General features: G+C 37.0%; 1 protein-coding gene across 4 annotated transcripts in view; it reads right to left on the bottom strand.

Moving 5' to 3' along the window:
* SLC4A10 (solute carrier family 4 member 10) overlaps positions 1 to 13,122 on the bottom strand; it is a 69,654-nt gene that overhangs the window by 10,793 nt on the left and 45,739 nt on the right. For all 4 annotated transcript variants that reach the window (XM_072874000.1, XM_072874001.1, XM_072874002.1 and 1 more), the window contains exons 12-18: positions 10,216 to 10,377; positions 9,855 to 9,968; positions 9,184 to 9,345; positions 6,161 to 6,412; positions 4,707 to 4,775; positions 2,124 to 2,297; positions 1,340 to 1,462 (exon numbers count right to left, since the gene is read on the bottom strand). In XM_072874000.1, coding sequence (XP_072730101.1) covers positions 1,340 to 1,462; positions 2,124 to 2,297; positions 4,707 to 4,775; positions 6,161 to 6,412; positions 9,184 to 9,345; positions 9,855 to 9,968; positions 10,216 to 10,377 — 1,056 coding nt within the window. The remainder of the gene's footprint in view (positions 1 to 1,339; positions 1,463 to 2,123; positions 2,298 to 4,706; positions 4,776 to 6,160; positions 6,413 to 9,183; positions 9,346 to 9,854; positions 9,969 to 10,215; positions 10,378 to 13,122) is intronic.

The following is a 13,122-nucleotide window of genomic DNA, read 5'->3' as shown; positions in this document are numbered from 1 at the left end:
AATTGCTGATTTATCCATTCACAGTGTCTAGTTTTTGCAGTACCCTTCTACCACCAAAAGGTTATGTATCATGGGTCCTGGGCTTTTGCAGAGGTCTTCAGAGCATCTTAGAGGTCATATGCACAACTGTCCCCAAAGCTCTCCTACCTAGAAGTGACCACAGCCTGCCAAGACCATGTGGCATCATCTGCACCTTCACCTCCCACTGCCGCCGCAGCCTCACACCATGCTACTATTTAGAAGTGCTGGCACAGGACACACGACTCCCATTTAAAATAACCAACATATTCTACCTACTGCTCCTGCAGTTAGTGTTTCTCCATGAAGACTTGTCCCTCATTTATTTAGGCCCAGTACTGATGTTCCCTAACAGTTGACATTGATCAGGTGGCTGATACCAGGGACAAAGGCCTCCATCCCTTACACATAAAGTTACTTTATATTCCCACAGTTTTATATGATATTTGAACAAGCAATTCATGAAGCAGCAGCTAGATGAAAATGCTATCAAACAGATGCAAAACTGGTTAGAAATCTACAATCAGAAAGATATGTGTTTCACTGTCAAAATATAGGAACATTATGAGTGGAAATGTGTAAGAACATGTCCTGTATCAAGTTTATAAGAAATCATCTGAAATGCATATTCTTTGAAAGGAGATGAGGACTCCAGATCTGAAACAGTCAACTGGGTGGTAGTGCTACAGGCTGTAAGTAAAAGTCTGAGGATCTGGTTAACAGGGGTAAGCAGTGTCACTGACCTTTTCATTAGAAAGTGGAAGTAAATTGTTTCTGCAGTAGCAGAAGGAAAATGCTGGCCCAGACTGTAATAGGGATACTGCACAGGGTTATGACACTGCCGACTGGGGAGGGCACAGCGTGATGGCATGTGACCTACGTATGGCTCAGATGTAGCTGGGACATGCCATGCCCCTTAAATTCTGTAGTGCTCTCCTCAGCATCTCCAGGAGGGATGAGACCAGTCCCAACGCAGCATCAAATTGCCGCAGGCATCTGAGGGCTTTCCTACAGACACAGGTTCATCCCTGCACATCACCTGAGTGGGTCTCAGGAGCGATCCTAGGACCACTGTAGACACTAAGTTATATGACAGTATGGAAGCATAAGAATCTACATCTAACAGACATCCCCACCTAAGCCTATTAGATTTGTAACCTTAAAAGGACTTATGTACAATATGAAAATATTACAAGTTTGTATACTGTTAAGAAGTCTGCCTGTTGCATGGAATACGCCTTATTTACAGAATTTTCTCTAAATGTCTGAAGGAGAAATTGATAAAGTGCTACACACCAAAAAAACTGAAACCATGACCCACCTCTTTCTCAGCATCTTCCAGTTTCTTTTTCTTGCTCTCAGGCATCAAATCATCTAACCAACTGAGCTCCCGCTTAGTAAAAAAGAAATCCATGAGTTTTCGGACAAATACCAAAGCTAGGACCTGTAAATATATTAATTCAAAGAATTAGGAAATTAAGCAAGTAAAACTGACAAATATGCTTGTAGAGAAATACTTCCAAAAGTGACCACAGTTTACAGCTAGAATTTTATCCTTTAATTTGGATAGGCTAACAGCTGGTCTTCCCTTGTTCAGATGAGGTATGGCTCGAAGCATTTAACAATCACTAAGGTGAGTAGGTATCTTTTATTTTCAATTAGTGAAATAATCATAGAGAAATCACTTAAGCAGCAGAACAGATTTTTCTTTTATTTCCAACAACACATAGAACTATCAGTAAAGTTCCTCAGTGCAATGAACAATCTTCCTTAATGAGTGACTGTTTTTTCTGTAAAATGATTAAGCACTATTCCTTAAATAAAAACATCAAATACATTTTAATTTTTTTTTTTTTAAGAGAAGAATTTTCCCTAAGAGAATACACAGTTGGGCTATCCACACACATAAACAGAGTGCAACCTAGACTCAAACTAGAGGTTATACGTAGAATTTTTCCTTACTTAATACAGTATGAATCGTCCTTGAACATTGAATTGGAGCAATATTGTAATTACCTGCCCACAATTAATTTTTTTCTTCAATAATAACTATCCACGAGTGAAAAGAAAAGGGATTTTTAGAGGAAATAAAAAATATTTCATACCATCATAGGAAAGACAATGGCAGCTCTTGAAACCTTTATAATCCACAAAAGCACAAGACAACTCAGCTGAATTACAGTGAAGAGATGGACCTTTCTAAGAGGAACATGCCTCAGATAAATAAAATCTGGCTGATGCTTTGCAGGCATCCAGAATAACTTTATCCTGTCAAAAAGCTGAAAGAGAAATTTTTAAAAGTTTGCATCAAATGAGCTGTAGAATCACCTATGCTGACATTCAGACACTGCCTAAGAGATCCTGAATATCCTAAGAATGTGGCTTGTTACTCTAAAGGCAGAAACTGTGCAGAAGTTCAGGAGCACAGAAAAAGACTACCTCAGTTACAATCATGAGCCATGAATCTATACTAGTCCAACAATGGTAAAGGACTCATCTTCTCATCGGTTGAGCCACCAGGGTAAGAATGAGAATCGTATTATTTAAGTAAAGTTTAATTACTTGGTTAGTCATACTTCTTAAGTTGATTTCAATTTTAATACACATGTGTCTTTCTAGGTATTTCTATTGCAGATGTGCTGAGATACTGGATTCCGCTGAATTACATTCTGTATAGTCGTACTCCAGGAAACATCCTGCTCATAACTGCATAGTATGTTATACACAAAGAAAATGGTTACTCTAAAATAGTACTGCTAAGATTTCAAGTCAAGAACTCTTAAAGTTAGGCAAAGCCAGACTTCAAAGTAGACATGAATCAATTGTGAATCAAACTGAATGGAAGCTGGTTGATCCTCTTGGGCATATGCACTACTACACTGCCTTTCTAATACGTTCTAAACGTCTGTTTTTCAACAACTGAGCTCTGCTTCCTTTAGCACACAAAAGGCTGATCATGGAGGAATCTTTTCAGTCTTTTATCTCCTGTGGATGAAACTCCTTTTATTTCTTTTTCTTTTCCGGTTTACTTCACCAGACACTTTATCCCGGGCTGTTTTCTTTTCCCTATTGCACTTTCTTCACAAAACCAGGAACAACAACAACAACAACAAAGGAAAAAAAGCCAGCCAGAAAGCCAACTGCCATGCCATTAGGAACGTATACGAGAGGTTCTGGTTTTTCAGACCTATTTGGCTCCATACTGATACGAGACTCTGTGTCAGCTGCTATGGCACAGTGATGATGGTAATGCACCATCCCTGCATTTCTCCCTGCATGGATGAGCCATGCTATATTCACACAGTCTTCAGGAGTTTCAAGTTTCAGGAATTTTTATTGAGCATGTGCAAACTGCATTTTTAAAGGTTTATAATTTGGCCAGATTTGAGCAGATTTCTTTTTCACAGAAACAGCAAAAAGCACATCCTCCCACAAAAGCCATCTTATCAAATCTCAATTCCTTGTCCCAGCTGGGGGGAGGGAGAAAGGGAGGGGATGCTATCACTTTTCCAAGTAAAGATAGCCAGATTTTAGCATGTCTTAAAAACGCTCCTCAATAGTGTACTTTCTCATACCCTTGGTTCTGAGAAACAGCTGAACCATATTAAGTTGAAATTATCTAAACCTCAGTAAAAGCCAAACTACACTCCTTAGAATATCAACCCAAATGGTAAGAGCTAGGCAAATTTATAAAAGAAGAGTCTCTGAATAGAAAACACCAGTCAAAAAACAAGAGATGTTGCCAGCTTTGCTTATAAATGAGGTAAAAAAAAAGCAAGACATTTTTAACTCGCAATCAAAAATTTAAATATAATGAAAGAAACAATCAGACATTTTCTTTGCTCTTTGTATTTGACAACCTTTTGCACAGTATAATTCATGTTTTTGTCATGTGATTGTTCTTTCTCAATTGTTTTGGAAGGTGTATCAATACCTCAACTTTCAATAACAAACAAAGGCACACTTGAAAATCTGAGTGTTTGTGTCAGGTGGGCCAAAAGATTTGACACCATGCCATTTAACGTTGCAGTCATCCAGAAGAAATGGTACACAGGATACCATTACCAACCCTGACCTGAATGCTGGAGTGCCTGGCTTCTGCCAGGGGCTCCTACTTAAGGCCACTGCAGGAATGCTGCCCTTCCACTAGACTTGCCCTTCATCCCTGAGGCCAGAAATTACGTAGCATGGGACTTGCAACAGTTCCACTTCCCTGCCTGGGGCATTTATTTGCGCAGGAAATATCTTCAAAATCTCACCTATGTTAGTTTTAGGGCAAGTTAGCCAAAAGCCTCATATAGGCAAAGTTCAAGATCAAGCGTACCACTACAAAGGCACTAAAACTTGGAAGCTGAAAAGGCAGCAGGCAAGCAAGTGAACGGGGAGGCAGGGGAGAGGGAAGAGATCCTGATAGTTGTTACTCAGTTTTTAGGCTCAGCCAAAATTCTTTTGATAACAAGGGACAACAGAAAAATCAGCACGTAAAAAATAAAAAATTGGAGCATGTTACCTAAAAAGGGAATACTCTAGAGAAAATCCATTTTCCTTTAAGTAAGTCACTTCCAAGAACTTAAGCTTGGCAACATTCCTTTAAGATTATACACAAAAGATAGTAAAATAATATAATAAGAATAGCTACACATTTTATAGAAAGCAGCATCAGTAACACACTCATAAATCCATTTTACCTGAATTCCCTTTAGAGATGAAGCACCCATGTAAAGAAATACTCCATAAAGTACTGGCATAGGAATAAACTGCACAACAAGCAGAGAAAGGAAAGAGCATATTAAATACCATTTAACAATTTTAAATGCTTCTAGAAAGACATTCTAAACAGTTGAAATTCAAAGTGCCATATGCTTGCATTAATCAGACAACTTGTAAATTCAGAGTCACTCAATTACAAATTAATAATGTTTCTCAGAGTATAAAGCAAAAGAAGAATCTGTCTCTATAGTTTTATTTTCCTCTCACGGCCAGTTATTACAATATACTTTATTCACTATTTATAAAATAAACAGAACTATACAAAAAATGAAAATGTTTGATACACACTTAAAGTCTTTACTTAAAAGGCTGCTCAGGAGAGCATCTGAATAGTAAAGCTATAATCCTCAGAAAAATGTTCCAAGAGATACACAAAATACTTCATACTGTTTAAAGAAATGTTCTGTGCTGTAACCATTTAAAAACGGGTGAATGACTTTTATGGAATGATTTTGTAAGAGACTATTTTAAATGTTCAGGCTCTCAGTATACAGTGTGTAGGTAAAAGGAATATTTCCATAGATAAGTATCTGTTTGACATACTAAATACAAAAAACACATGTTCTGTGTGTTTTCAAAGTGAAGGTTTTATGATATACTTAACAAAATACAACTGGAAAGTACAAGTTCTAAGGGCTTATTGCCTTCACTGTGACAACATGCAAGTCTAAATTTTGGTCTTACTGAAGCCAGTGGCAAAACTCTCACTGATTTCACAGAGGCCAGGTAATTCTTAAAAACAGTAAGTATTATGTATATAGATGGTATTATATATGCATATAATTGCATATTATGCATATATATTTATATAATGCATATTAACAGTTGGACTTGATGATCTTAAAAGTCTTTTCCAACCTAAACAATTCTACGGTTCTATATAACTAGACACCCAGTTTCAGGACACTGGTGAGCTGTGTTGAGTATGCAGGCAGAATGAGAGAATTTTCATGTTCATTTCCAAGAAGTGAACCACAGAACTTCTCTTGCAACTGTGAAAATATTTTTAAATTACCCAGAAACCACAAAATGTGTTTAAATTTTCTAAATAAATTTACTTATTGGTATAACTTAGCAAGACTGTTTCATGATAGTTTGCCATGGGCCCAAAGAATAGACAAAGGGTGAATCTTCATATACTACAAGTCAATGGCAGAATTCCCTTTGACTTCAGTCAGGCCAGATTTTCATTACAAGGTTTTTGTTTTAAAGATGTTAGATGTCCCTAGCCATTTTATTATGCAAAATTAGAACTCCACTTTAGATTACCATTGTGTAACATTATGCTAGTTAGTATAATAATACAGTAACAACAGTAAAATGTTCAGTGCAGTGCAGTATTCTTTAGCTTTTCCTTACTTCCCCAAATTACCTTCAGGATACTTGTCAAAAAGACAGATGAGCCCATAAGGACAAAAATCATGAGCCCTGTGACTCTTTGCTCCCGGATTCCAAGAAATTTTGGCTGCTCCCCTGGAGCGGAGCACTCTGATTCCAGTTTTAAGCTGTTCACATGGGAAATAGAGAGGACAGTGGCTGCAACAAACCACGGCAATCCCATAATAGAGCACACTCCAAGCATGACTGCCACCATGAGTAGGTCGAGATGGTATCCACATCCTTTCTGTTAAAAAAAGTAACGACAGCAAGAAGATATAAAATTACATCTGAATTAAGGAGAACAGTCCTGGCACGCATTCCTAATGAACAGTTAGAGACAAAAAATTGTGACTTGTAGAAAAAAATAGCTTTCTTCTATGTGTTATCCAGGTTGGGTCAGTAGAGATGGCAAACTGGTTATCTAAGGGGAATTCTTACTAGTTCACAAGAAATGCTTAATGTTATTAGACTCATTCCAGTTATGAGTTAAGCGTACATATCATAAATCCACTTTACAATGGGCACCAAAATACCCTTCCTGCTTATAAAAGAGATGCTAGTAAGACAATGGAGAATACATACATTTTCTGTTTTAACAAAATCTCTTCTGTGGATAACAGTAAGCAGAACATCCAGCTGCACTGCCAACTTTTCCACTGCACTAATCTTAATAGACCCTCCATCTATCCTTACACAGGAGGCGGAAAAATATGTATTTTGATTCTTTCCTACACAAAAGTTCTTAAGTTAACATTTGCAAAGTCATTTTATGCTATAAAGGGTCATAAAACCACATTGATCCTTTTAAAGTTTTTACAGACGGCAAGCACGTGATAGTAATAAGTTTTCACTAACGTACTTATCTAAGAATAGATAGCTAGAAATTAAGAGAAATTAAGCTATACATTAAATTAAACTATAAAATAATACTCATCATCAGGTACTGTTTTACTGGTTTCCCTATTCAATACTTAAAAGTAGTATCATAAACATTCATATGAGAAGTCAGTACAAAACCTTTGGTTTTGGATCATTTCTGTAGTAGTTAAATACTCCGTAAATTTACCAACAGGAGGATGTTGCTTTGCTTTTGTAGTAGTGGATAAAACTCTTTGGTCAAATCTTAGATACACTTAAAAACCTGAAAATACAACCTGCACTTGAAAATGACCAATGATCCGCATCAAGCTTGGTTGTATAGATATCTGTTACCATAGCTGAGAGTGATATTTCTTTTCAGTTTTAGTAAGTATCTAGGACCACCACACAGCTGCAAGCAGGAGCTCAAGCTATTTTCCTTTAAAAAGTCAGGTAGTTAGTTATCTCCACAAAATTTTGCAATATGGCAACAAATCCAATGTCATGGTCTGATGAAACACTGATGTTCATGCAAACAATGTGAATATGTTGAACCATAATTTTGCCTGTAAACCCATGCAAATGCCTTTTGACATAAAAAAAGTAACTAAACTAAACTTGGAAGGGTTTGCTACAGAGACTGCCAAAAGCTGAAATATGCACTATTCAGAATTTGCTATGGGAAGTATAAAAAAAGAGGGGAAAACGAGTTGGAAGCAAACAAATCATTTCTTTCTGAAGACAACTTTTACTTCTAAAATGGGAAGCGTCTGGGTTTATGAAAATGTAAGCCATATACCGAAATGAAAATGCCATCTTATTTGCTTACATTATTTAAAAAGGGGAATTCATATAAAGTAAAGAAAACAAAAAGAATCAACTCTAGCAACCTTCCCTCACTCCCCAAAAGTGCTTATGAGTCTTATCTCCAAGACACATCTCGACAACCTCAGAGATGTGTCAAACACAGATATTAGTTACACGCACAATGCACTCAAAGAAAGAGTTTAATTCTAAATCCTAACAGAGACACCTTTTTTTACCTTCTGACACATTTATGAGGAATGTATCTGCTAATGCATACAGAATCCGAGAGCATTTCCTCACATTCATACATGATCTGAGGAACCTGACATATGGGAAGAAAAGGAAGCATAGCAACAGGTGATGCTACACCAGACCCCAGCAAAACTAAAACGCAGCAAGACAAGGGGGCAGCCAGGAGGACCATCTGACTCCCAGATGCCAGTGCTGAAAAAACACATTCCAAAGCTTGGCAGCAAATTCCTGCATCTGTCAAGTTAACCACATGCAATGCTATGGATTGACATGAAGAGCCAGGCTGACAAAGAGGGCAAAAAAAGAACATATCAAATGTCACAATCATCCAAGAAGAGGCAGTGCAAAGTGAAGGTTGCAAATGCATTTGCTAAAGCAACTTGGGATTGGATTGCTGCTTATTAAAAGTATGTCAAAAAAAGCCTAAGCTCGCTGCATATACATGTACAGAAACCTGCTGCTAGATTTTGCCCAACAGTTTTTCAGAGGGGTGATGTCCCTTTTTCTCTCTCCATCTGCAGGCAACTAAAGTGTTAGAGAACAGAGCAGGAAGTTGTCCTATGTTGTTTTAAGTACCCATTGTGCCTCTAAAGCTCAGTTTTATTCTTCTCCCTTCTTTAAGATAGGAAGGGCATTTAAAAAAAAATGGATGGGTAGAACCACAGAGAAGGATGAAGAGAGGAAAAAAAATAATCTTATATTACAAAATAACCCCTGAATACTTTTTCAAAATCCAATCCAGTAGAACAACACTGTCAATATCTGAAGAGGCAATTAATATTATGTTACTTAAGGAAATCATTAACTTCCAGATTTTTTTTCTTTAGATGAATGGGTATCATGCTTCTAATAAAGCATAGAGGACAGCATTTTCTTGATTGAGAATCTCTGTTCCAAATCACATTCATAATTGCTTCTGTAAGGCAGCAAATCACTGACACAGGGCACAGGTACTACACAGACCAACAGAGAAAAAGCATAACAATTTAAAGGGGTGCTATGTAACATATAATAAATTAGCATACTCAAGTAGATGAAGGTGCATTACATAACCTGAAGCAGAAAACAACACTGAAAATATAACTTTTGACTGAATACCTTTAGTTTGTGTTCTTTTCTATTGATAATGACAGCTGTGATCTGCTGGTCCATAAAGATAAGGATAGTACAAAGCAGGGCTGGAATTACAGCAGCTATCACTGTCCACCAAGGATTAGGCCCCAAAGGAGTAATAAACCAGCCACGATCATCTCTGGTGGGCTATAAAAACATAGTCATGCATGACCAGTCAGAACTCTAAGGATTATTTACATTTTAACTTCACAAGAATACATACAAAAACATTACTAGGATATGACTTCCTTTAAAATGAATCTATGTAAGAGCACAGAAAAATGCTAAACTTCCTATGATACCAAAAAGAGAAGCTACATATAATAAAATAATCTGGGATATTACAGACTTGGTTTTATTTGATACAATGAGCCCTGAATTTGGAAGGAGCCCCAGAACACTATAGCAGTCTAGGATTTGGGTAATTTGAGCCAGGTTGGTCCTCACACAGAAGACATTAGGATGAAGGGGCCTGATGGGAGAGGCTCACTTACATGGGCCACTAATCAGAGAGGTTGCATAGTAGTACTATGCACGGTCAACACAAAAAATTCAGAATAGTATCACTACTCCCTGATGATAAAAAATATAATAAACCCACTATAGCACACTACTTTGTCAAAATAATAAGTCAGTGCAATTTATCAACAAATTACCTTAAAAGCATTTGGAACCTGAAGTTTTGGTGATGGAATCCCAATGGCATAGTCAATTAAAACCATGGACAAAATAGTGAGAAAGACAGCAAAATCGCTGACAACAGATCGTACCTACGATTATTGAGAGACACAACAATTTTAACTACAACATTCATGTGTGATTTAGGATTTATTTTTCTTCACTGTTTAAACCATTTTGTGCTTACAGCTAAAACCATGCTTATTCTGACACAATTTTCTAACAGAGAAAAAGATGCAGTGTCCACTTCACCAGCAGTTAACTGAATTTGCAATGCAGATGGAATTCATGCTTATACATGACTAATGACAACTTTTGAATTAAAAAAATGACACATACCTTTGTTGGGAAGTATCGGCTAGTTTTGAACTGCTTCAGTGTGGATGACAGTGTTACTGTAGAGAAGAATAAGATGACAGACCAGAAGAGGACATCTGGAACATAAGGGCCATGATGACCACAGGCTCGTCCAACAAATTCTCCATGAAACTTTTTACATTCCTATCAGAAAGAGCAAAGTAGTACTGTTCTGAAAAATATCCATGCTTACACTGATATTTTCTTTCAAATTACTTTCCTAAACTGCAAGCAGATTGTATTATGAGAAATAGTATAATCATTTTTAGATATTTATTCCTTTAAAACTTAAAACTCCTAACATTTGTATCTAGTCTGCATGAAAAACTCTCAAACCCTCAAAAGAATCTCTTGTTTAACCAGTTTTAAATGATGAAGTCACAAAGACATACCATAAATAAAGTCATTAATATAAAACCAGATTTATTTCAAACTGAACAAGTACACTTATTTATTTTCTTTCTACAAACACAGATTTGCACTTCCTAATTCCTTCCAAGAGAGGAAAGCAAAGTTCAAAAGCTACCAAGAGAAATGCTGCTCCTGGTGTATTCTCAAAAACTTATTTTTTGTTGTAACTTCAAAGGCCGAGCAATTCAAGAAAAAGCTACTTAGAATGTACAGTATTAGCCTAAAAGGAGACCAATACATTTAATACCACATGGGGGCAGCACATTCCACAAATTATCTTTTTCTTTTAAAAAAGCGATCTGATTAAATGCAGCAAACCCCAAAATCTGTAACATTAATTCTATCCAGTATATGATCAAATATGCAGATACAGTAGAAAACAAATCTAGTAATTCTCCAATACCATCATTAGTTGTTTAAAAACATACTTGTTCCATAGTAACAAGCAGAGAAATAAAGAGTAGCTCTAAAAACATGAGCTACAAGCTCTGGACTCGCAATCCTTTCCTTCTCCTTCCCAAATCCCTCCACACACATTAAGCAAAAAGAAACGCGGCACCCAGAATCAGAGATTCCAGACAGCAATATCCTGCCAGATCAGGATCTTATAGTATCAAACAAACTGGGTCATTGGCTCATCAGACTCAGGTCACAGTACTGTGGCTTGACATGTTATGAGAAACTTTGGCTTTGAACAAAGGCTGGCTTGAAAAAAAACCACAATTGCTATTTGATGACTGTGAGACAAAGGAGTCCAAAACTTTTTATATTGGTATAGCAGTAAACCTGGGATAAATAAGATGCACTTCTGACTGATGAAATAAAGGTTTTAGATGGGAAAAAATATTCTCAGGAAATACAGATGAAATTCTCAAGATTCTGGGACATCAAATAGAAAACTTGCCCTGCCCTGAGCTAGACCTTGATGCTGGCACAGCACAGAGATCAATGTCATCATATACCTACTGAAAAGGATTTTCTCACCATCAGAATGAACACTTTGCTCACACTTGTTTTGTCCTAGATAGCAAAAAAAATTGTTGGTCCTAGTTAGCAAAAAAAACCTGTTTTAAGAGAGAGTGCCAATCTAGATCCTCAGAAACTTGAAATTTTTAAATCAGACACAAGAAACTACAGGAAGAAATGAGCAGTAAAAAAGACAGTGGGGTGAGACTGACCAAATATTTAGAGACAATTAGGTTTAATCTTTTAATGCAATTCTATGGAACAGGAGAATTGAAGTTTCCTGATTATGCTTCCAAGAAATAAATACATGAAAGTATGAAAAATTTCAGTTATTTCTTTGACAACTATAGGGACTCATGGGCAAAGTTGGTCAGTTACACTGCTACCCATGTAAACTCAAGTTTCGGTAATAAGCTTTTACAGAAGTTTTAAAGGGTTTTATATAATGCAGCCGGTCTTTTACATTTATAGTTAAAACAAAATCTGTTATTTTAAATCTCCTCAGCTGCAAATGTACTCTGAAAAACACTGTCAGAGATCTGAGAAAGTGAGAGGAGGAGTCTGCCCCTGCACAGATGCTCTTAGAGTGTGCTGCAATTTTGGGAATATTCATTCTGGATTGCTGGAATCCCTCAGGCCAGCAGTTCTCAACTTTCTCTGTGCTGTTGCCACACCAACAGAGTTGAGGAGCAGTCCTTGCTATCAAGACAGAGCAGCCATGGAAGGCAGTCCTTGCTTAACTCATGATAGGAGGACACCAGTTCTTCTGCATTCCTGCCCTTGAAAGAAAAAAAACAGTATCTGCTGGACATGGTCCACTGGATTGGCTTTTAAGCGTTTCATTTGGTTATGCCTACGATGGGGTTAATTCAGTTATACTTTTGAGAGAACCCTTCAGTTTGGTGTCTTTTGCACTCAATTCTCTTTGACTGTGTAATGAAATGATCCATTTGTGAGAAAAAGTGGTGGCCTGATCTCCATATGACATTCTAATCAAGTTGTAAATGTTGCTTTAAAGAAGGCAAACCTAAAGTAATAAATATTTTAAACCTAGAAAAGTGTACAATTTAGAAACAAGTTATGTATCCACGCAAGCTCCCCAAACTGTCTGTAGCTTGTTCCCCACCCCCCTGAAAAAAAAAATTACAAAACTAAGACATACAAAACACCAAAGGCCTACATAAGAGAGAAATTTGGTCACTGAACAGAAAATGTACAAAATTTCTCCCCTTCCTCTCCTTTATAGCCCGAACAGCTGTAAGACTGTTTTAGGGGAAATAAATGCTTCTAGTGTCTTTCTACACAAGGGAATTTTGGTTTTGCCATCTGGCAGAATTTAGGACAAATCCGTTGTCATTTGACATGTTTAGACTTTATCTCAGTCAAACTCTTGTGCTAGTGTGTCAGGAAGTTTCCAAAGAAGGGCACAAAATGCACATACTTGCTTTAACGTGTAATATCAAAGGCTGCAAAATGCTTGCAAAAGGAGATAATGCTACAAAGTCTATGTTA

This window comes from Ciconia boyciana, chromosome 10 (genome assembly GCF_034638445.1).
Source record: "Ciconia boyciana chromosome 10, ASM3463844v1, whole genome shotgun sequence".
Lineage (NCBI taxonomy): Eukaryota > Metazoa > Chordata > Aves > Ciconiiformes > Ciconiidae > Ciconia > Ciconia boyciana.
Note: the sequence above shows the minus strand (reverse complement) of the source record. Positions and strands in the feature narration are given on the sequence as shown.